This window comes from Carettochelys insculpta, chromosome 7 (assembly GCF_033958435.1).
Source record: "Carettochelys insculpta isolate YL-2023 chromosome 7, ASM3395843v1, whole genome shotgun sequence".
In the NCBI taxonomy this organism is placed as follows: domain Eukaryota; kingdom Metazoa; phylum Chordata; order Testudines; family Carettochelyidae; genus Carettochelys; species Carettochelys insculpta.
The window spans coordinates 43,254,161-43,276,990 of record NC_134143.1 but is presented as its reverse complement, the minus strand read 5'-3'; the positions used below and the strand labels follow the sequence as shown (position 1 = coordinate 43,276,990).

General features: G+C 39.8%; 1 protein-coding gene across 1 annotated transcript in view; it reads right to left on the bottom strand.

Annotated features, from left to right (window-relative positions):
* CC2D2B (coiled-coil and C2 domain containing 2B) overlaps window positions 1-22,830 on the bottom strand; it is a 119,559-nt gene that overhangs the window by 5,409 nt on the left and 91,320 nt on the right. The window contains exons 23-34 of the mRNA XM_074999603.1: window positions 22,234-22,336; window positions 18,419-18,528; window positions 17,046-17,142; window positions 14,727-14,825; window positions 12,234-12,416; window positions 11,180-11,383; window positions 10,814-10,903; window positions 9,308-9,421; window positions 8,244-8,378; window positions 4,091-4,213; window positions 2,492-2,550; window positions 2,010-2,187 (exon numbers count right to left, since the gene is read on the bottom strand). Of these exons, the coding sequence (XP_074855704.1) occupies window positions 2,010-2,187; window positions 2,492-2,550; window positions 4,091-4,213; window positions 8,244-8,378; window positions 9,308-9,421; window positions 10,814-10,903; window positions 11,180-11,383; window positions 12,234-12,416; window positions 14,727-14,825; window positions 17,046-17,142; window positions 18,419-18,528; window positions 22,234-22,336 (1,495 nt within the window). The remainder of the gene's footprint in view (window positions 1-2,009; window positions 2,188-2,491; window positions 2,551-4,090; window positions 4,214-8,243; window positions 8,379-9,307; window positions 9,422-10,813; window positions 10,904-11,179; window positions 11,384-12,233; window positions 12,417-14,726; window positions 14,826-17,045; window positions 17,143-18,418; window positions 18,529-22,233; window positions 22,337-22,830) is intronic.

Here is a 22,830-nt window from a genome sequence, read left to right as displayed (position 1 = left end):
TAAGTTTTAACATACTTGTGCTATTTAATGTTATCTAATGTACTTGTGTTTTAATGTACTTGTGTTATGGGCAGATTCACAGTGTAGAGGGAAACCAATAATACACAGGGGATGATTTATAACTGGAACACAATTCTGCTTTTATTTCATAATGTTGATATAACTAGGCTTTGTCACTTCCTCAGCCATCTCCATTTTTCTATTTAATGGATAGATCTTTTCAGAGAATCTTTCAAGAAAATGGAATTCCAAGTGCTGTCATTTAATGTGAAGTTACAGAATAGAAACTTTAAGAAAATATGTTGCAGAAAAAAGACTTTAGGACTTTCAGTCTAAATTCTATTTTACTATTTGTGGCAGAAGTTGTACATCTCGTGTACTAAAGATATTTAGTGCATCCGTGAAAATTTTGCAGGATTTTTGTTTGTTTCTCACATGGTTAAGATAGCAAAGAGGAATCCAACTGAGCCAGTAAAGCTACTCCAAATATACACTGGAGTTGCTGAAATCAAAATTGATCGCAATGTATAGCCTCCTTCATTCCCACGTTGTACAAAATCTGATTTCTACATTCATGTTACTGAATGAATTAAACACATCCTGAATTACAGTTGTTTAAAAACAAACAACAAACTACAACAACAAAGCCAACTTTCACACAACTATACATGGTCATTTCTTAGAATTGGCATCTTGTGACTACACCAAGATATTCTGCAACCTCTCGGATTCATGGAGGGTGAAGGTCGCCCTTATGATGCTGAGGACAGTATTTCGAGGTCTTAAAGTGGCATCTAAGCTTCATTTTGCATGTCAGGATATGGAAGATTTCTCACAAATTGAGTATGGATGGAAACCTGCTGATCCATTTTGTTTTTATGTATACCATGCATAATCAGCAGACTGAACATTTTTTTAGTTTAGCTTTATACTTTGTTCTATACTTTTATATGATCATCAAATTCTGAGGCTAAGTTTTCAATTTGTATCTCAATCTCTGACATCATTACTCATTTGTTGCTATAAGTGCTCATTGTGTTATCTGTTATGGTACAAGCATATACTAAAATACTAGTGCCCATTCTGACAGTCTAAAGTTCAATGGACTTGCCGACTTGCCCTCTAAGAGGAGGTTACTTACCTGTTACCTGGTTTCTGGAAATTCTCTGTGATGTGTGGCTCCTATTTGTACTCCATATAAGGGCATGGAATAAATATGTACAAAATAAGTCACTGTTAGTGAACTAAATGTGCAAGGGCCATGCAGCAGTAAGAAGGAACTGAAGGGGCTTCAACTTACACTACCTCTTAATACCCTTTAGCTGGGAGCAACAGGAGATGGTCCGTACACATAAAGATCAATGGATACCACTAAGAAACATTTCCACACTCAGGAGTATGGCACACATATGCACCCATGTGTGGAATACACACAATAAGCAACACTTGAGAAGAATAACTAGTACAATCCATCTAACTGTAGACTCAGGTGTGGAAGGCTAAATAACCATCTTAACATATCTGAAATATGTAATGAGCAAAGATGAATTAAATTGACTTTGCTGTTCTAATACTTGAAACCAGAAGTGTTTAAATTATTAAAAGAAATATCAGGAAAGAATTTCCAAATATGAGATCTATTAAAAGAAACATTCTGGTAAAAAATTTGTTTACATATTCTATATTGTCCTTATAACTTTGGTGAAACGTAAATCTGTGGTTCTTATTTTCAGCATTTTAATTTTCAGCATTTTAAAGTTATTTTTGTTTCCTTTTAATATTGCTAGTCATTGTTATTTCCTTACTTACCATCTGACTGTTGTTAAAATAAAGCAATATTAGAAGATGTTTGACCACCAGTGAGCTCCTGTCTTCAGTGCTGCAACTATTTATACATAGTACCTTGTTTATATTACTCACATTTTACCATTATAGATACAAATTAATTTCTCTTAACATTATTTATAATTTAAATTGTAAAATTAATTGCATATCATGTGAATTCTAACCCAATAACAGTCCAGTAAACTTTCCAGTTCACTTTCTTCTTTGTCTGTAACAAAGCTCATATTTTTCAATTCTAGTCTGGGAAGAATTTGTCGTAGAAGAGCAGTACACTGTCGATGCCATCGAGTTGGTTGGTGAGATCGCCATTCCATCATTTTACTTTTTAACGTCTTTTCGATCCTGTGATTGAAGTTACAAAATGTTTATAAATAATTATGTTTCATTAGTTAAATTTAACAAAGTTCTCTGTGAATCTTTAAAGCACTTATTTTTTTTACGATGGGGCCCCAAAATGTTAATGCTTATTTCAAATAAACGTATATATAAAACTAACATTCAGTTCAAGCAATGCTATCTGTAGGCCCTTCTGAAAAAGACACATTTGTGGTAGAGAAGTAATGGCCTCTTAAATTGATTTTCTGAGGCTGAGCACCCCAAATTTCCACTACGAACATGTGCTATTAGTAATCAAAAAGATCCCTACCTCCTCTGTAATTCTTCTACCATGCTTCCATTAGTAGGGGTGTAGCATAGTTCTTTTGGCTGAAAGAGATAACATCCAATCAACTGCATATCTAAGAAACAACAAGATACTTGGCCAGATCAGCAAACGAAAGGCCCACATTGGCACCACGTTGACAGTGGCATACATACATAAAGCTAGCACAGTTAGTCCTGTGAGCATCATCCCAGTGTCTCCTATCCTATCATCTGCACACACAGAGGGTGTGGGTGGAGGGATGGGACCATGATAGGGACACACACACACACTAGTCCAAACCTGAGCTGTGATTTTGGCCTCACTGAGACTGTCAACAGACATGTCAATTAGATCAATTCTCAGGTTGCTCTTAATGGGAGTGTGAAGAAATTCCAGGGGGAGGGGGCTTGAAGTGACCCAGCCCCCCCAGTCATTATCCCACCCCAAGAAAGAGCCGGCGTTTGCTTCTAGCTCTCAGCTCCTGCCATTTTACCTGTCCCACCCGGCACAGGCTCTGTGGAAAGCAGACAGCTGGAGGAGACCCACGTGGAGCTAGCTGCCTCCTGCAAAGGTGAGTGAGTGTGGATTGTGGGGGGAAGGAGAGGAAGACTAGGATGAGGTTAGATGGGGGGCTGGGGTGCCTGGCTTTGGCAGAGGGGAGGGGGCTCAGGCGGGCAGCTTGCTGGGCTCGCAGGACTTGGGCAGCTGGCCCAGGCATCGCAGGACTCAGGCGGCTGGTAAGCAGCTGGACCTAGCAGCTGGTGGATTGGCAGCTCAGGGCTTGGGCAAGCGGAGGAGGGCAGGTCTGGTGGCTAGCACGGGGCTCAGGCAGCTGGGGCTGCATCAGACACCCACAAGGGGCCAAGAAAAACTATTTGTGTTTATTTTTCATTTTAAATAACATTTTATATCAAGTTTTTGTATTTATTTTAAATTAGAAATTGAATTTTTCGTTAAAAAGGGGGTTGGATGATGGTAAAGAAGAGGTGGGGGGTGTGAGGGTTTCTCAAAAATCAAAAGGGGGGCACGATGCCAAAAAGTTTGGGAACAACTGTGACTTATGCTTGAAGACTGTTCTTGCACACAACCGTTCCATAATCAGGGCAGTGCAAAGATGAGCTTTCTGTCATCTTGGCACACATACATGCAGACCTTCCACAACCCCTGATTTGCACAGCAGAAAACAATCTGCCACTAACTTTTTCTACCTTATTGAAAACAGATTTGGCACGTTAAGCAGGCACCTTTCCCAACCCGTTTTATTTAGCAATTATAAAAATGAGGTGACAAGATTTAGTTCAAACCTTCTCTGCAGGCTTGGTTGCTCTTTCAGGACTGCTCAACTCACACCCTAGTGCTCCTCCTCACAGAGTTACTCACAAATCCCTTATATCCAGGAACTTGTCACCTGCCTCTAAATCAGCACAGCCAATCCTCTTAACTTTTTCCTAGCAGGATTTACAGGTGCACATAATGGTGGGGAATTCAAGCCCACTTGTTACAGCAACTAACAGTGCAGATCTTTTGAAACAAACATAACAAATTATAGCAAGTAGTATAATTTGAATCAGACCGACAAACTTTGAAAATTGGAGGAGTTACCTGTACAGTCTGTGTTTTTATGTTCTGAAAATTAGATGGCAGAAATTGTCTCCAAAATCCCTCCTTTGAAATGTCAAAATTTATGCACATTGGTGAAGTGTTTTGCTGTGTATTGAACCAGACCTATCAAAACATTAGTATAAAATGTGACCATTAATCAACAAAAGTTGTTTTAAATTAGATATGAACTGCCCTTTATTAAATTTATTAAATTTAATTAAATTTATCTTTATAAATTAAAGATATGAACCAATACAAATGCATAATGAGGTGAAGGGGCACAATTACACAGCTGAAGAGGATCAGGCTTAAGCACCTGTAATTTTGGCTAATATTGCACTAATACAAACACAGGGCATGAACCCGCAAGATTACTTAACTTATGAAACTGAATTTTTTGAGACATGGGGGCCCTATTGTTATTACTCTGGGTGTATAGGTGTGCATGCACTTCAGGACATGATGTGACGTTATTTGATTATGACATGACCATACAGATCACTGTTGCAACCAATGTTAATATATTTGCAACAAATCTTGTACAAAGTGTGTCAAATGAGTTGTCCATGAAAAGCTTTTGATCTGCTGGTTATGATTATGATATTGGTATGAATTTATTATTTTTGCATATGGGAAGCTCTGAGTATTGGCTATGTACTTGTATTTCAACATATTTGAGTCTGAGTAGCACTAGTGAAGCATTTGGACCCTGGATTATTATGGGACTATTCAAGTTGGAGGAATAATTAACTCACAGTGGACCTTAGGAAATGTCGATCCATATCTGACAAGCCTTCCTGGGAATGTTTAGACTAGCATATGGGCAATGGCATCCACTTGCAAAGAACGGAGGTTTTGTCTACGTGAGCTCATGCTGTCAGTCTACTCTATATGATTTCATTTTAGCAAATAGTGCAGCTGAAGTCAACATACTGTGATGATTCTGTGCAGTAAGGTCTGTGTAGGGCTGCTCTCCCACCAACTCCAGCTAATCTTTTCATCCTAGTGGAGTATCACAGTCAAAGGGAGAATAGTAACAAAGAGGAAGCCGTGCTAGTCTATACACTATCAAAACAAAAAGCAGTCAAGTAGCACTTTAAAGACTAGCAAAATGGTTTATTAGGTGAGCTTTCGTGGGACAGTCCCACTTCTTCAGACCATAGCCAGACCAGAACAGAAAAGGGAGAGTGTTCCAAGTCTGATTTATTGTGTTTAAGCAGATGCAATGAACTGGCAGCTGGTAGATCAATTGCTGCAGCATCCATCCACCCAGCAGTGCAAATAAGCCCTGAGTCATGTATGGACAAGTGTCTTGCCCATGTGACTTCAAACACCATCTTGTTAGTAAAACAACAAGAAGTCCTGTGACACCTAACAGACTAACAGAAATTTTGGAGCGTAAGCTTTTGTGAGCAAAGACCCGCTTTGTCAGATGCAACTGCCCAGGAAAGCTTATGCTCCAAAATTTGTTAGTCTACAAGATGCCACAGGATTTCTTATTGTTTTTGAAGATACAGACTAACACGGTTACTTCTCTCATCTTGTTGCCATACTTTTCCACAGCAAGAACCATGGGATTCCCTCCATTTGGATGAAGGTAGGCATCCTGGAAGGCCCTGGAAACCCTACATTTTGTCTTCAATCCTGCTCCTTACCTTTGGAGGAAGATTGCTGCAAACTGAAGAGATATAAACAAAGGACCAACAACCCTTCCAATCTGTGAATGTATTTCAGAGACTTGACCATTATACTGTGCCATACGTGGTACGGAAGGAGCCAGCAGTGTCTTTTATGTTGGACCATATGGATGCCACCCCAAAAGTGTCCAGAGCTGGTTTCCTACAGATACCATTGAGGGAAAAACTTCCAGCAGTGGTGCATGTGGGAAGCTCAGACACCAAACATGGAATGGATATGAGCAAGTACTCAAAGAAGAAAGGGGTTTCATAAAACATTGAGTGAAAAATATAAGTCCCATACAGGGCTTGATTCTCTAATGTGAGGCCTTAATGAATCTTGCAGCAGTGAGCTGAATTACACCAAGAATCCCTCAACCAGGGAATAAAAGACTGCTGCAGACCCTGAGAGAATGGCTATATAATCCTGGACTTTTTGAATTCCAGTAGACTGTCAAGGACAGCAGAGAATGAAGAATGAACAGACAAAAGACATCATTAAATGTGCCGGGGGAAACCTTTTCCACTTTTACAAGTATTTCATGTAGACCTTTTCCTACTATTTATAAACACAGTCTGAACATCTGCAAAGCCAGAGATGCGTACTCCTGTAGACCATTGAATAACCAGCTTTGAAATGAGGAATTCCAAGGTTAGGATGGAGAGTCTGCACAGAATCTTGAGAGAGAAGGCTGAGAATAGATAGAAGGCTTACCCCTGGACAAACAGAGACAAACAAGGGAAAGGGCATCAGCCCTGTGTGCGAAACACTAGAACTAGCAATATGATCCTGACTTTGTCTTGCTAGATCTTATTTAAACACTCCAAAATCAGAGACATTGCAGGAAGTGCACACTGAAAGCCTCTTGTCCACAGAACAAAGAGAGCATTTTCCCCAGTCAGGGAGGACCTATAACTCTCCCTTCCACCCTGGCAAAATTATTTGTAATTTTTTTGTTTTCACTTCTGGAACTCTGCAAGTCAGAAGAATGTGTTTGAGAGTTGAGACTAACTCCAATTTGTAATACTGGGAGAACTGTTTGCTTATGTCAACAGCCATATTTTTAATATACCCAATATTTAAACTGTGAAGATTAGGATGTAGTTGGTTATATAGCTCTACAGCTTTGGTGCAAATAGAAAGGGATCTTTCCCAATGCACACACTTGCCAGTTGATATAAAACATTCAGACTACATGGTTTGACAAGATTTTTATGGATCTGTTCCAGATTAAAGGCAGGAAATCGATAGTGGCCATCCCAAATTCCCTTGGCTCCATGAGACTAAGGAGTAACTGTGCCTTTTGGGTAGATCATTTACCTTGAATCGTGCAGACTCCTAATTGTGACCATCAGATATGCATATATCATTACGCTAATGGAAGGGTAAGGTTGGATGAATGGTACATCTCTGCAGTTGTCGTCTGAGATTTTCCACCAATTGAGAGAGTCTTCTACTTGATAAGGGACCGACACCAGATTTTTCAGGGTGTTTGTCTGGGATACAAATTGTTCTGAGCCAGTCTCAGACACCAAGGTTTAACATTGCATGTTGTGTCACAAAAATACAAGCTGCCATGTGTCTAAAAAACTGAAAGCAATTTTTTGTTTGATGTCTATGCACTCATTTGAATATTTGATCTAAGGTTTGGTAATGTCATGAATTGCCTAAGAGAGGGTAAAAAGCTTTGGTTCATACTGCACTTAGGGAGGCCATTATGAACTTAATACTTTGCACCAATCTTAGAATGGACTTCTTGATGCTCAGCTGTAGTATTACTATGTGGAACAAAGATATGGCTGTATTTATGGTACAGAGGAACTACAGAGGATCCCATTCCTGCAATGGATACTTTTTGAAATACTATGCACTTTTGCCTCTTGCTAAAGTCAAGACTTAGAGACATTAAGAATACTGCAGAAACAAACCCAGGCTTTTAACAATCTGCTGTACACATCTGAAACGTTTACCACATGCCAACACAAAATAAAAATAATGCTCTTAAAGAAATTATACACTTTCATGTAGTAGTCTGCCATCTGTTTTATTAACTCCTATGCACAGCTGTTCTTATCCCATGCTTTATGATGGAAGAAATATTTCTTCCTCTATATTTAATTACTGAAAATTTAAAGTGGTAACACATAATTAAAGTATCTTATTGTCCGCCAACGTGGAAGGTGGTAAAGAAGAAACATGTGATGCAGAATTATAATAAAATTTTGGGGAATCACACAGATTCAGTCACATTAAAATCTGGACGGCATCTAAAGACCTGATTAGAAATACACTGAATTCAAGTTAGGTAGGAAAGCAGCAAAGTTTTGCTGTCTTCTGAAACGAAAATATCCTGAATCCTACTATTTATAAATTGTACATTACCTTATTTGATCCCCTTAAAATATTGCGTAATATGTTCTCTATCACTAACATAACACCATTCCTTGTCTTTTATGGTTTAATTTTACATACTTACATTCTCCCAATTGATTAAGCAGTCAACACTCTGTAAGGGACAAAATGCATCAAACTGCTTATAGCAATGCCCATTCAAGGGATTCCAAAGAAAGTACTCTTCATTTTCATGAGTTAATACATATGCCACTTTCCCCTGCCAACAAAAAGGAGATTCCATCAATTATGTATGTGCACAATTCCAACGAAGAAAGCAAAATAAACTTCCAATATTTACTCTTACTCCGCTTTTTAGAAATAGTTTATTTTTCTTTAATGACATGTGTCCAACTGTCATCCTGACAGATTGTTGACTTCTGTTATTGAAAGAGCAGATAGAGCAAGGGCAAGGTTACACAATGTTGCCTCATGAATATTTCTCTATCTTGTGAAAATAGGGCCTCATCTTGCAGGCCCAATTCACAGAGATACTATGATTCCCAATATGAATGCAGTGACTAGATTATGAGAGACTGAAAAAATGGGGCTGGTTAAAGAGGAACTGAATAAAAGGACATAATAAAGATATGTAAAACAACACTTGTAACAAAGAAAGCAAAATGAGTGGCATCCTATTTAACTCATCCCATTATAAGAAGGGCACACTGAGCAAAATTGAAAAGCAATAAATTTAAAACTAATTAAATTATTACTTTTACATAATACATAATTAATATGTGAAACTCATTTTCACTGATATCATTGAGGCCAGAAGACTAATAATTTCTCAGGGGATTAAACATTTATTTAGATGATGAACTCATCTAGACTGCAAGCCAAACACTAATTAATGGGGAGCTAGGAAGAAATCTCCATCAAGGCAAACTATTCCATAGATGCCTACCATGGGGTTTCTTGCATCTTTCTACGAGTAAGTGGTACTGGCCACTTACAGAAAACAGGATGTTGGAGTAGATGCACCATTGGTCTGATACGGCACGCCAATTCCTTTGTTTGCTATATATTTGTCTGAGTATGATATTGACTACATATTTTATTTTCTTCAACATATTACACTGCTTAAGTTATTGTGAGGAGGATCAAACCAATGAAGATTTAAACATTTTTTAAAATTACTGCACTTACTTCTAACACTGATGTTCCCAACAGTACCCATGCTTTTTTCCCAAAATACAGAAAGTAGTTACATAGAAGTACTGCATGCTCTTCTTTATTCCCAACAGCCAAATTGATGCAATGCTAAATGTCAAATGGTAAAGAGTAAATTATTTACTAGGAATGCTATGCTGTCATCTCCCCACAGTCTAAGAATAGAGTTCAGAAGCCAGGGAGATTGCAAATGGCAGCACAGCTCCTAAGAAAGCTGTCTACCGGTGAAAGAGGGGCACTGAAACATAATTAGTATATCATGGGCACACCTAGAATCTGAAGGTTTTGGAGAAAGCCTTGTCTTGCCCCCTCTGCAAACCCCCCTTCTCCCACCCTGCTTTCTAAGGGTAGATTTCTAACAAAATCCACAATTCAGCTTGTGAAGCTTCCTGAGAGCTTATTCCCCTACTTATGTATTTGACTTGTGCTACGGGAGGACAGCAGCATTAATCTGTGATTTTAATGCACCTGAAATGGATTACTTCAGCTACCTATTAAGTCAGAGTTCAAAAACCCCCGGCATGTATGCCAAGAGTGGCACGTGAGCCGATTTTTATCAGCATGTGAGGCAAGAGCTCAGCCCTGGCCTTCCTCCCTCATGCAGCTGAGAGCTTGCTCAAAGCCATGACACCTGTGGATTAACAAAAGACCAGCCAATGCTACCAACTACCACCTAAAAGGTAAAACTCTGCATCTGATTTTATTTATTAATGAAGCTGTTGTAAGTAGGACTACTAGGCTATGTCTACACAGCAAAGTTATCTTGAAATAACTGCAGTTATTTCAAAATCAGTTTGGCATTGTCTAAATGACACACACACTATTTCAAAATAAACTCAAAATAATGGATGCATTATTTCAATTCTGGAAAATCTCACTTCCTGAGGAATAACTCCTATTTCAAAATAGGTCATAATGGGCTCCAATGGCACTCTTTTGAAAAAGAGCTATGGACCCACAAATACTATTTTGAAATAGCTAGGTGCTACTTTGAAATGCATTTTGCATTTGATTGTGTTATTTCAAAATAAGATATTTCGAAATATCCATTTTGAAATAGGGCTCTTATGTAGACACAGCCTTAGCGACTTTAAAAATTACCCATGTTTTTTCCCCAACAGACAGAAAGTAGTTATATAGAAGTATTGCATGCTCTTCTTTATTCCCAACATTCAAATTGATGCAATGCTAAATGCCAAATGGTAAACTGTAAATTATTTTTTAGAAACTCTATGCTGTCATCTCCCCACAGTCAAAGAATACAGTTCAGAAGCCAAAAAGATTGAAAATGGCAGCAGAGTTCCCAAGAAAGCCATCTACTGGTGAAAGAGGGGTACTGAAACATAATTGGCATACCATGGGCATATCTAGTATGGATAATACATAGAAGTCAAAAGGTCAAATTTCATCACTCTGCCTTGGAAAGATTGCCGACTCCTGTATTAAGTCATGTACAGCTATTATTTAACACATAATTATTACCTCTGATGTCACCCAAATGTCGATATCAATATTTTCATCCAGTATATCTGATACACAAGGAATTAAAGACACAAATCGAGCAATAAGATCCTATAAATGAAATAGGAATATACATAAATACCAGAGTGAACATGTCATAAATAGCTACTGAACAAATCTCAATTTTGCATTATTCAAAAACATAAAACTACAGTTCATATAAGTTTCTTGTTATGCTATCAAGAATTAATAATGTAATAAATAAGAGCGTCTACAGTAGTTATGGAGGAAAAATGTGAATTATAATAGTAATTCAAGAATATCAAAGACTTACTCCAGCAGTTCTGAAGGTACTTACTGTATTATAGAAAATAAACTCATACTTACGAAAGTTCCATTAGGATCATCAAGATACATATCTAGTAGCAGCTGTGGTGGATTTAGTGCACTAATATATTTTGTTACTAAAATATTCCTTCCTTCATTGTTAAAAGCAGAGGTTATTATTCTTCTTTTTGGAAATTTTGCTTTGCAATTTTTTTTAAAAATGCATGCTCTCTGCAAAAGTGTTTCATCTTCATGATCTGCAAACTGGAGTCATAATTACAGTTATAATGTTAATATATCTAATTTTAAAGTCTATAAAATACCCCCAAAGAATTATTTTCAATGGCTACGTCTACACGTGAAGCCTACTTCGAAGTAGCCTATTTCGATGTGGCGACATCGAAATAGGCTATTTCGATGAATAACGTCTACACGTCCTCCAGGGCTGGCAACGTCGATGTTCAACATCGACGTTGCGCAGCACCACATCGAAATAGGCGCAGCGAGGGAACGTCTACACGCCACAGTAGCACACATCGAAATAAGGGTGCCAGGCACAGCTGCAGACAGGGTCACAGGGCGGACTCAACAGCCAGCCGCTCCCTTAAAGGGCCCCTCCCAGACACACTTGCACTAAACAGCACAAGATACACAGAGCCGACAACGAGTTGCAGACCCTGTGCATGCAGCATGAATCCCCCGCTGCAGCAGCAGCAGCCAGAAGCCCTGGGCTAAGGGCTGCTGCACACGGTGACCATAGAGCCCCGCACGGGCTGGAGAGACAGCGTCTCTCAACTCCCCAGCTGATGGCTGCCATGGAGGACCCCACAATTTCGACGTTGCGGGACGCGGATCGTCTACACGGTCCCTACTTCGACGTTGAACGTTGAAGTAGGGCGCTATTCCGATCCCCTCATGAGGTTAGCGACTTCGACGTCTCGCCGCCTAACGTCGAAGTTAACTTCGAAATAGCGCCCGACGCATGTAGCCGCGACGGGCGCTATTTCGATGTTAGTGCCGCTACTTCGAAGTCGCGTGCACGTGTAGACACAGCTTATAAGAAACAATCTGCAACTCTTCATTTTGATGATAAATATTAAGTATAAAGGCCAACCTTATCTGATTCTGAATCATTTTCAACAGAAGATAGCTGTGGTTCAATTGTAGCAAAGATAGTTAAAAAGGTATGTTCTTTTAAATTCTGTCCAGAGTGCTCTTCTTTAGGAGATACGTGGGTCTCACTCCAAGTGTATCCAAGCAAAACTGGTGGCACATTCACTTGAAATGTGCCACAGATCTGTGAACATATTTATATGATTATATTGGCAAAACAAACTAAAATGCAAGAGATGGTATATCAAATTATAATGTGCAATAAAAGGAAATAAAAGTAAGTTTTTATGCTTTCTTCACAGATATTCCATTTACTGGCTTCTGGATAAGAGCAACAATCCTCAAAATTTTACACAAGAAACCCTTCTGAGAAGTTTTCCAGGAAGACAGACCATGTGCCAAGTTAAAGAACACATGATGTCTCTACCTGGGGAAAGAATCTTACCACAAATTAAGACTTCAGTTCCAGAAAAATACACAGGAGAATTTAGAACAACAAAATTAGCCTCACAGCAGTAATGCTTAAAATCTGAGGAGGAAGGAGAACCAAGATTGGTTGAAAAAAACACTTCACAGCTGCAATTCACATCCAATGGTTTTATTTAAACTATCACTAGTTTAAAGAACAGAAGATTGTAAAAACGGCTGCTTAAACAATTTTATTGCACATACAATTATAATATTAGTACCCCTATTACCACAAAATCCCACACAAAACCAACTCTTAATAAATTTTATATATTAGAGTTACTGACTCGATTTACTTCTCTTAAACCCTTGTACTCTGAATGGAGCATAGTTCATCTACAAGTCCCCTCCACTTCACTCTGTCTCGGGACAAAATTGCTAGCCAGCTCCAGGAGTACCCCAGTTGTTGTCCTTCAGTTTCAGCAGCTCTTCTCCACATTGTCCGAGGTCTTCCTCTTTTGTGTTTTCCTTGTGGGTTCCATTTGAGAGCTTGATGGACTATGCTGGATGATGGTTTTCTGAGAGTGTGGCCCAGCCATCCCCACTTCCTGCTCTTTATTTGAATGTCAAGTTGTTCTTGTCCTGCTCTGTTCAAAAGCTCCTCATTTGTGACAAAGTCTTGCCATTTGATCCAAAGGATGAACCTCAGGCATGAATGTCTGTAGCATGTTTGTTTATGAATGTCTGTAGCATGTAATTTGAAGACTTTTTTGTACACCGGGTCTCACATCCTTACAAGAGTGCACTTTTTGCATTTGTGTTGAAGATCCGCAGTTTCATCTTCACAGATATTATTAGTGAACTCTATCTGGGATGAAGTCTTGAATGCAGCTGTTGCATTCCCTATCCTGGCATTGATACCCTTGTCTGTTCCTGTGTCTCTGCCCACAGTACTCCTCAACTAGGTTAACTGCTCCTCATCTTCCAGGTCATCCCCTTCCAGTGTGATGGTGTTGTTCTTGGGCTGATTGATCCTCATCGTCTTGGTCTTTCCCTTGTTAATTTTCAGTCCAGTCATTGAGGCAGTTTTGCCTTGTGTTGCAACCTTTTCTTCAATGCTTTCATGTCGGTGTGAAAGGAGAGCAACCTCATCAACAAAATAATTGTCCTTGAGCTGTTTGAAAAGTGTAGTGTATGACATGACATGGAATTGTGGTTTCACTCTGACTAAAACCCTACCTCAGGGCTTGGCCAGTGCGGTCAAAGAGCTGTTACAAGCCTAATCAAACAACCTGAGTGATGAGCCGGCATCTGAGTTTTTGGATCCTAAAGAACTGGGTGAAATGTCCTCCAAGAAATGGACAAGATGTTCTGGATAAACCAAACGGAAAAATTTCTGCGGGAATCTGGAGTCTCTGGATGACTGCAAGATTGAGTACTGTACTCTAAACAATAGCACACAGCTTGCCAGATCTGCTCACAGTTTATAACTTTCCTGGTTGCTGTGTAGGAACTTGGGTGCTTCTAAGATAGGTAGGATCAGCTGGTCACTCTATGTCTCCTTACTACATCAATAATATGGCATTTTTCATAGTACTCCCAAGAAATAACAAGGTCACATTTTCCCTGGGTCAGCAAAGAGAATCTACACCTTAAATAAGATTGGCTACCATTCTCCTTGGAACTTCCTAAGTGGCTCTTGCCAACTTCAGTGCAGCTTCCCGTCAGCCTTTTACTTCCCCTGAGCCTGTGGAAAAACCAGATTCTGAACATAGGCTTCACCTCTGTGGCAAAGGGAGTCTAAATCAGTGCTCCCATCAAAAGATTTTTGGAGAAGTTTGTCTTTAAATTGCTATTCAAAGTTGGATTTTACTTTGCACTTACCTTGACTATGCAGGAAAAGTTAGCCATGCTCACAAACTTATGGTAAATCCCACAGGAGCTACATGGTAAAAAATAGCATTTTCTAATGTCTGAGTATCGTGGCTGTCAATGTAACATTTGAAAACCTTGCTTTCAAGAAAAGCAAAAGCCTTTAAGTTTTGCTGTTGATACAATATGTTTTAAAAATGATTTTGATAATTACCTTTGATTGTTCCAGAAGAGCAGAGAAAGGAAAAATAATAGATCCAAACCAGTTCTTTCTTATATAGGAGTGTCCACTGCAACCCTTAAAACAAGTGTCCTATTGAAATACATAGTCAGGGTTAGGTGTAGTTAAATGTGTGTATGTTAGCAGGCACTGATTTCACAACCTTTGGAAGCTTACTAGTATATAAACACAGACACCTATAGCTATCTCTTCTCTATATACATTTTCAGCTGTTGCTGTGGCAACAACAGGTGATCAATACTAAACGAAACAGACCCCACAATCTTTTTATAGAACCAGTAAATTGCTCACAAATCTGAATCTGGTAAACCCACATTTTGACAAAGTGAAATGCTTTCACAATAAAATCCAGAGGCTCTCTTTTAAACTTTCCCATTACCAATGAAGCTCTAAGACAGATGGGCTCAACCCACAACTATGCCCACTTTACACTCAGTGCAAGTGAGGGAAGAAAGTTTCACCCCCACCCCCCGTCCCCCATGCTGCACCAAAATAGCCAATGACATAACTTAGAGTGGACTAAGGACTGCTCAAAATTATGCTGGCTGTAACAGGCCACAGAGACTGCTGTGCCAGATGAGGGTCAGAAAGTGTGCTTTGTGGTCTGCTCCACTGCACGCCCTTCCATTCTGCAATTCTCCATTCTCTGATCTTCAGGCTAGGTCTACACCAGGTAAAGTAAGTCAACTGCAGATATGCAAGTCTAGGTACAGAAATTGCATAGCTAGAATTGACCTATCTGCTCTCAGCTTCCTTGGCTGTCCCTACTGAACAAAGTCAATGGGGGAGTTTCTCCCGTTGACCTCCATTACTCCTTGCATCTCGTGAGGAATACAGGGGTTGTCTGCAACCCGAGAGGGCTATTTCATGCGTCCCTGTCAGATGCATGAAATTGAACCTCGGAAGATCGACCCTGAGTGTAGACATAGCCATTCTTAGAAAGCAGGGAAACAGGCAGTGTACAGCACTTATACTGCCACTATACCATGTAAGGATTTCTCTGTGTCCATTGCCATTTGAATAAACTGCAGAATAGTAATTTGGATGTTAAGGACATGAGTGCAGTCATCCAGACTGCAAATGATGAGGGCTTTGAAAAGAATTTCAGCTGAGCAAAGAGAAAGCAAAGATCAGATCTTAGAAACGTTGCGAAGGAAAATGTGATCGGATTTTGACGCAGCCTGGAAACAGAGTGACAGGACAGAAGAGAGATGAAAATGATGTGCAGTTAGTGGGAAACTAATTCTCTGCTTCATTTTCCAGTGTCTTTATGCCTCTGCCTCCCTGAATTCAACACTCTCCCTCTAGCAGTTCATTCAGAAGAGAAACATATTAACTACATTACTAAATGTCTTAACTAGTTTTCTGTACATGTCACAGAAGAAGTGGGTATAATTTTCTTAAATTATTACAGTTTTACACATCTATAGCTCACCGAGACCCTGTCATGCAAGTGACTATCATATTGCCTCCGTGCCACTGAAGTCGGAGCTGGTACAAGGGGCCATAATAGCTTATCTACTTACTTACAGGAATGGGGCTTATGCTGTAGGTAAGCTAGCAGCGTGACTAATTTTTTCATATATACAGTATATCTGATTGTTATTAGCAACTGCATTCCAGATGACAAAACTGTCTGTGACAGCATCTGGGGCATTGCATTGGGTCACATTACAGGAAATGGCTTATGTTACTGTGATTAAAAAAAATAGTTACTACTTCTCAAAAAACAGATACATTGTATTATCAAGAATATTATAAGACTATTATAAGCCAAATTATTTACATCAGAGGTCCTATTTTCTAAACTATACTGTATTTCTCAAGAAACTATCCAAATGTTATTGTTTTCAAAGGCAACAATAAAAAAAAATTTTGCAGGAGAAGGAAGTTCTACAGAAAACCTCCATATGAAATTAGCCATAATTCACAAGGTATATTCCCCATCCATTAGAGCAAAACTTCGAAACATGACCTTCTTTCTTTGCTTCCAGAGAATAAATGTATTTTCCCCAAACCTAAATTTAGTTGATCATAATGGACCCAAGTCTTTTAAATCTATTAAGATTCCATGGGCCTTTACAAAAGCCTTACTGCATTTGGCCCAAATGGTCACAGTAACTGTTACATTTCTAGTACACTTTTAATTAAAATAAAACCTTATTTTTTCAAAATTAGAAAACAAGAGTATACATAGCTTCTTCTGTAAAGAAAAGAAAGTACTGAGATGTTACTTGGTCAAACTTCATAAAAGTATAACAAAAATCAATTATTTTGTTTTATACAATTTACCTCATGTTTTTCCACCCTAACTTCATCAAAAACATTGATATATATATTATCTTTTATTTTAGACAGTCCTGAAAAGCTATAATCATGTCCTGGCGATCTGTAATTAAGAACAGAATCTTTTAGATTTAGCAAATATTATATGTCAGAGAGCTTTATCATTTTAAAAAAAACACAGTCACTTCTTGCAGGAATTTGTTTCAAATATTCCAGAGCAGTTAACCTTTTTTAAAAACGAAACCTAAATTAGGATGCTTGCTACTAAGAACAAAGTTCAAATTTAACTCCATTTTAATTCTGCTGACTTTGAAGGAATTACCCACTAATGTTGAATTTGACTCAGTATATTTTATTCCCCCAATTACTGTTTCAATGTATGTTTAGTCACATAAATTATGCCAGATTCTCAGTTTGGTGTAAACTACTGTACTTCCACTGAATTCCATCTCATATTTATCAAACTATGTTTTGTAAACTCTCTACTCTCTCACATATTTCAGACTACCAATTGCATGAAAGTTCAGAGAAAGGAATAGAAGATATAGAGGCAGATTTCTGCTTTCAAGTGGGAAATAGCTAGCTTTAAACTGTTTTTACACACCTCCCCAATTCTGAGTCTCAGATTGCTCTGAATTGTGCCAGTTTATAATAGTATTTACATTTGTTACATTGGCCCAAAACAGCAACTACAGTGCACTGCATTCCAGCCACATTCCTCATATTGGGCCCACTCCATCCCATGTCCTAAATTAGGAGGAAAGGGAAGGTTTGAGAGTCATTATTCCAACTCAAACAGACTAAATGGCCACTGGATGGTTATAACTTTTAGTCACTACTGACTTAGTTCGTTTCAAAACATCGCCTAGAGAGGGACAAAACATTGATATATCCCATTCCTTATGTTCTAATCTAACCTATAAGTCCTTAGCCTGGTGGTCATGAATATTTCCAAGAGAGTTTCAGACAACCTTTGTTTCTTTATGACTAGATGGGAGGTTAGGTCCTGACACTTTTTTTCTGCTGAAATACAGGTCCTGGTATGGAAAAGACTGAGAACCATTACTTTATACCAGTGGCTTTCAATCTGTGGACTGGGAACCCCTGGGAGTCTACAGACTACTTTTAAGATTGCCAAAGGAGTTCACAAATGAAATAAGGTTGAAAGTCACTGGCCAAAACCAGCCAATCCTCCTATTCCATCTCCAACGCTTATACACAGATACAGAAAGGCAGATAAATTCATAAGGCTAAATGAAAATACTTTTAAAACAAACTATAAGCACCTAACCAATGGAAAATATGATATGTTCATTTGAGTGATGAAATGCTTTTATTTTCTTGTACATTTTTCATGGAGAAGTATATGGTCAACTTACATAAAACCAACTTGAAGTTCTTCATTCCAACATGGATGAGACCCATCTGCAGTGCTAGTTTGACAAACTGTGTGCTGGAAAGAAACTTCTACAAATGGATGTACAATTTCCTCAAACACAAAAATAATAATACATTTTATTAGATTTGTACTGTTTTTTCTTCTTTTCTCATCATCTTATAGAACAATAAGGGCAACAAAAATGATTAAGGGTCTGGAGCACAAGGCCTACGAGGATAGGCTGAGGGATCTGGGCTTGTTTAGTTTACAAAAGAGAAGACTTAGAGGTGATTTAATAGCAGCCTTCAACTTCCTGAAGGGGAGCTCTAAAAAGGAGGGTGAGAAACTGTTCTCAGTGACAAAGGGTCCTGTGGCACCTTCTAGACTAACAGAAAAGTTTTGAGCATGAGCTTTCGTGAGCACAGACTCACTTCATCAGATGCTGGTCTGGAAATCTGCAAGGCCAGGTATAAATAAGCCAGAGCAAGGGTGGGGATAGCAAGGTTAGCTCAGTCAGCAAGGGTGAGGCTTACTACCAGCAGCTGACCTGCAGGTGTGAACACCAAGGGAGGGGAAGCTGCTTTTGTATTTAGCCAGCCATTCACAGTCTTTGTTTAAGCCTGAGCTTAGGGCATCAAATTTGCAGATGAATTGTAGCTCAGAAATTTCTCTTTGGAGTCTGGTCCTGAAATTTTTTTGCTGTAGGATAGCTACTTTTAAGTCTGCTACTGTGTGGCCTGGGAGACTGAAGTGCTCTCCTATGGGTTTTTGTATATTGCCATTTCTGATATCTGATTTGTGTGCGTTTATTCTTTTACGTAGAGACTGTCCAGTTTGTCTGATGTATATAGCAGAGGGACATTGCTGGCACATGATGGCATAAATTATATTGGTAGATGTGCAGCTGAATGAACCCACGATGGTGTGGCTGATCTGGTTAGGTCCTATAATGGTGTTGCTGGTGTAGATATGTGGGCAGAGCTGGCAACGAGGTCTGTTGCATGGATGGGTCCCTGAGTTAGAGTGACCGTGGTGCGGTGTATAGTTGCTGGTTAGGATTTGCTTCAGGTTGGCAGGTTGTCTGTGGGCAAGGACTGGTCTGCCTCCCACGGTCTGTGAAAGTGGAGGATCATTGTCCAGGATGGGTTGTAAATCCCTGATGATGCGCTGTAGAGGTTTTAGCTGAGGACTGTAGGTGATGGCTAGTGATGTTCTGTTGGTTTCTCTCTTGGGCTTGTCCTGTAGTAAGAGGCTTCGTGGCACACGTCTGGCTCTGTTGATATGTTTTTTCACTTCCTCAGGTGGGTACTGCAGTTTCAAGAATGCATGGTAGAGATCCTGTAGGTGTTTGTCTCTGTCGGAGGGGTTGGAGCAAATGCAGTTATATCTTAGTGCTTGGCTGTAGACAATGGATCGTGTGGTGTGTCTGGGATGGAAGCTGGACGCATGAAGGTAGGCGTAGCCGTCAGTGGGTTTACAGTACAGGGTGGTATTGATGTGGCCATCGTGTATTAGCACCTTGGTGTCCAGGAAGTGGATCTCCTGTGTGGACTGCTCCAGGCTGAGGTTGATGTTGGGACACCCTCAGCTCAGGCTTAAACAAAGACTGTGAATGGCTGGCTAAATACAAAAGTAGCTTCCCCTCCCTTGGTGTTCACACCTCCAGATCAACTCCTGGTAGTAAACCTCACTCTTGCTGACTGAGCTAACCTTGTTATCCCCACCCTTGCTCTGGCTTATTTATACCTGGCCCTGCAGATTTCCGAGACCAACATCTGATGAAGTGAGTCTGTGCTCACGAAAGCTCACGCTCAAAACTTTTCTGTTAGTCTATAAGGTGCCACAGGACCCTTCATTGCTGTTACAGATCCAGACTAACACAGCTACCCCTCCGATACTTGTTCTCGGTGGTGTCAGATGGCAGAACAAGGAGTAATGGTCTGAAGTTGAAGAGGGAGAGGTGTAGGTTAGATATTAGGAAAAACTATTTCACCAGGTGGGTGGTGAAGCATTGGAATGCGTTGCCTAGAGAGGTGGTGGTTTCTCCATCCCTTGAGGTTTTTAATTCCTGGCTGGACAAGGACCTGGCTGGGATGACTTAATGGGGGTTGATCCTGCTTGAAGCAGGGGGCTGGACTAGATGACCTCCTGAGGTCCCTTCCAGCCCTGTGATTCTGTGAACAATAAAAATGTAGGGACCTCAATGGGTCATCAACTCCAGCTCCCTGTGCTGAGGCATGACCAGGTAAACCTCTAGAATATTGCTGAAAGATGTTAGTTCTAAACAACCCTATCCAAACAACAACCAGTAATGTGAATTCCACAAATGCCCTTGGCAATCTATTCCACGATTTAACTACCTTTATAAAGTTTTCCTTAATATCTAACCTAAATCCCCCATGCTGCAGATTAAACTGATTATTTCTTGTCCTACCTTCAGCGAACCCAGAAAAATTATTCACCATCCTCTTTACAACAGTTCTTAACATATTTGTAGACTTATCAGATCCTCCTTCAGCCTCCTTTTCTCAAGACTAAACCCATCTTTTAAAAAAAGGTCAGATTTTCTGCATCTTTTATCATTTTTGTTGTCTCTGGACTCTCTCCAGTTCATGCAATCTTTCAGAAAGTGTGGCGTTAAGGCCATCCCTACCCATATGCAAAACACACAGCCATAGGAGGGCACCACAAAGTTTGGGACACCAAACTGCCCCAGATTTCATGGTGCCCTATGCAGCCCTAAGCCCATCCCCACCCCTTCCACCCCAGGGCTGCATCCACCCCCTGCTCACCAGGCAGCAGTGACGGGTGTGAATGTAGGTTGGAGGGCTCAAGAGAAATGGGGCAGTTGTGCAGCCAGCAGCTCGAGAGAAATGGTGGTTTGCCCTTCAAAGAGCCATTTGTCGCTGGTCAGCTGTTCCTCCTGAGTCATCCGGCCCATGCTTGTTCTGCTTGCTGTCACCCACATCTCTCATCTACTCCACTGAGGCATCAGGTGAGCCACCCACTCTGCCCTACTCCTCAGTTGTCAACTGTCCCAAATCGAATGGCCTGGACACCACTGCAGAAAATTGTGTCCCATCCATTCGGATTGGGAAAGTTGGCAGCCTTAGCTCCTTTCCCTCACAATGTTTGCTCCCATGCCCACCCTCCCCATGGAGCAGCCTCTCCCTCCATGGTGGGTGGGATACTGGTGCTGAGCTGTGTAGGCCACTAGCACTGGTAGGGATTGCCCTGTGTGGCACCCAGAATTGGACACAGTACTCCAGCTGAGGCTTAGTACAATTACCTCCCATGTCTTACATACAACACTCCTTTTAATACGTACCAGAATCATATCAGCCTTTTCAGCAATTGCATCACATTGTTGCCTTATATTCAATTTGTGATCAACTATAACCCCCCAATTCTTCTCAGAAGTACTACCAGTCATCCACTTTTCTCCATTTTACAGTGGTACATTTGTTTTTCTTCTTCCTAAGTATAGTACTTGTTTTTAATTTAATCTTGCTAATTTACTAGGACAAAAGGTTGGAGATCTTTTTAAAGTATAAAAGTATAAAAGAATAATAACAAATTCTTAAAAATTCAAACTCTTAAATGTCCAGGGGAATTTTGCCCCAAATCAATATATTGTTGAGGGACCATTTAAATATGTATCTGCACAGCAGATGTGCTTTAAATAAAGTAAGTAAAACTTTGCCTCCCCTCCCTTATTGTCAAAATAGAGTTTGAAGCCTTTATCATGCTTTTTAGACAATAAAAACGATTAACTCTATGGATTTATTTTGGTTGTTGAGTAATTTAATTATTTACCTCATTTAGAGGATCAGATGTGTATAACAACTTGCCTGATAGTAGAGATCTACTCTGGAACAGCTGATCAATTGCAAATGCTGGCAAATGAACACCGGCTGGTCTTTAGACACAAAACAAGAATAACATCTACATTTCAAAGAGATTTATTCAATCTACACTGCAATTGCTTGCACTAGTTCATTATGTACAGATCCTAGAGATAATTAGTTTACTATTTACAGACAATGTACATGCTTATTAAAAACAAATAACAAAATCAGTAATACAATAACAAACCAAAACATAAATCTCCAAGGCTACGTCTACATTTGCCCCCTTCTTCAAAGCGGGTATGGTAATCAGAGCAATGTGAAATTACTAATGAAGTGCTGTGATGAATATTCCTACATGGCATGCTGGCACTTCAAGTTTAACATTTCAAAGTTGCCGTGAAGAAGAATTTGCCAAATGAAATGGCATTCTGGCACTTCAAAGTCTGACATCTTGAAGCGGCCGTGGGGGAGAATTTGCCTAATATATTGCTACATATTCATCGCAGCACTTCACTAGTAATCTCCCATCAGCTTGATTACCATGCCCCCTTCGAAGTATGGG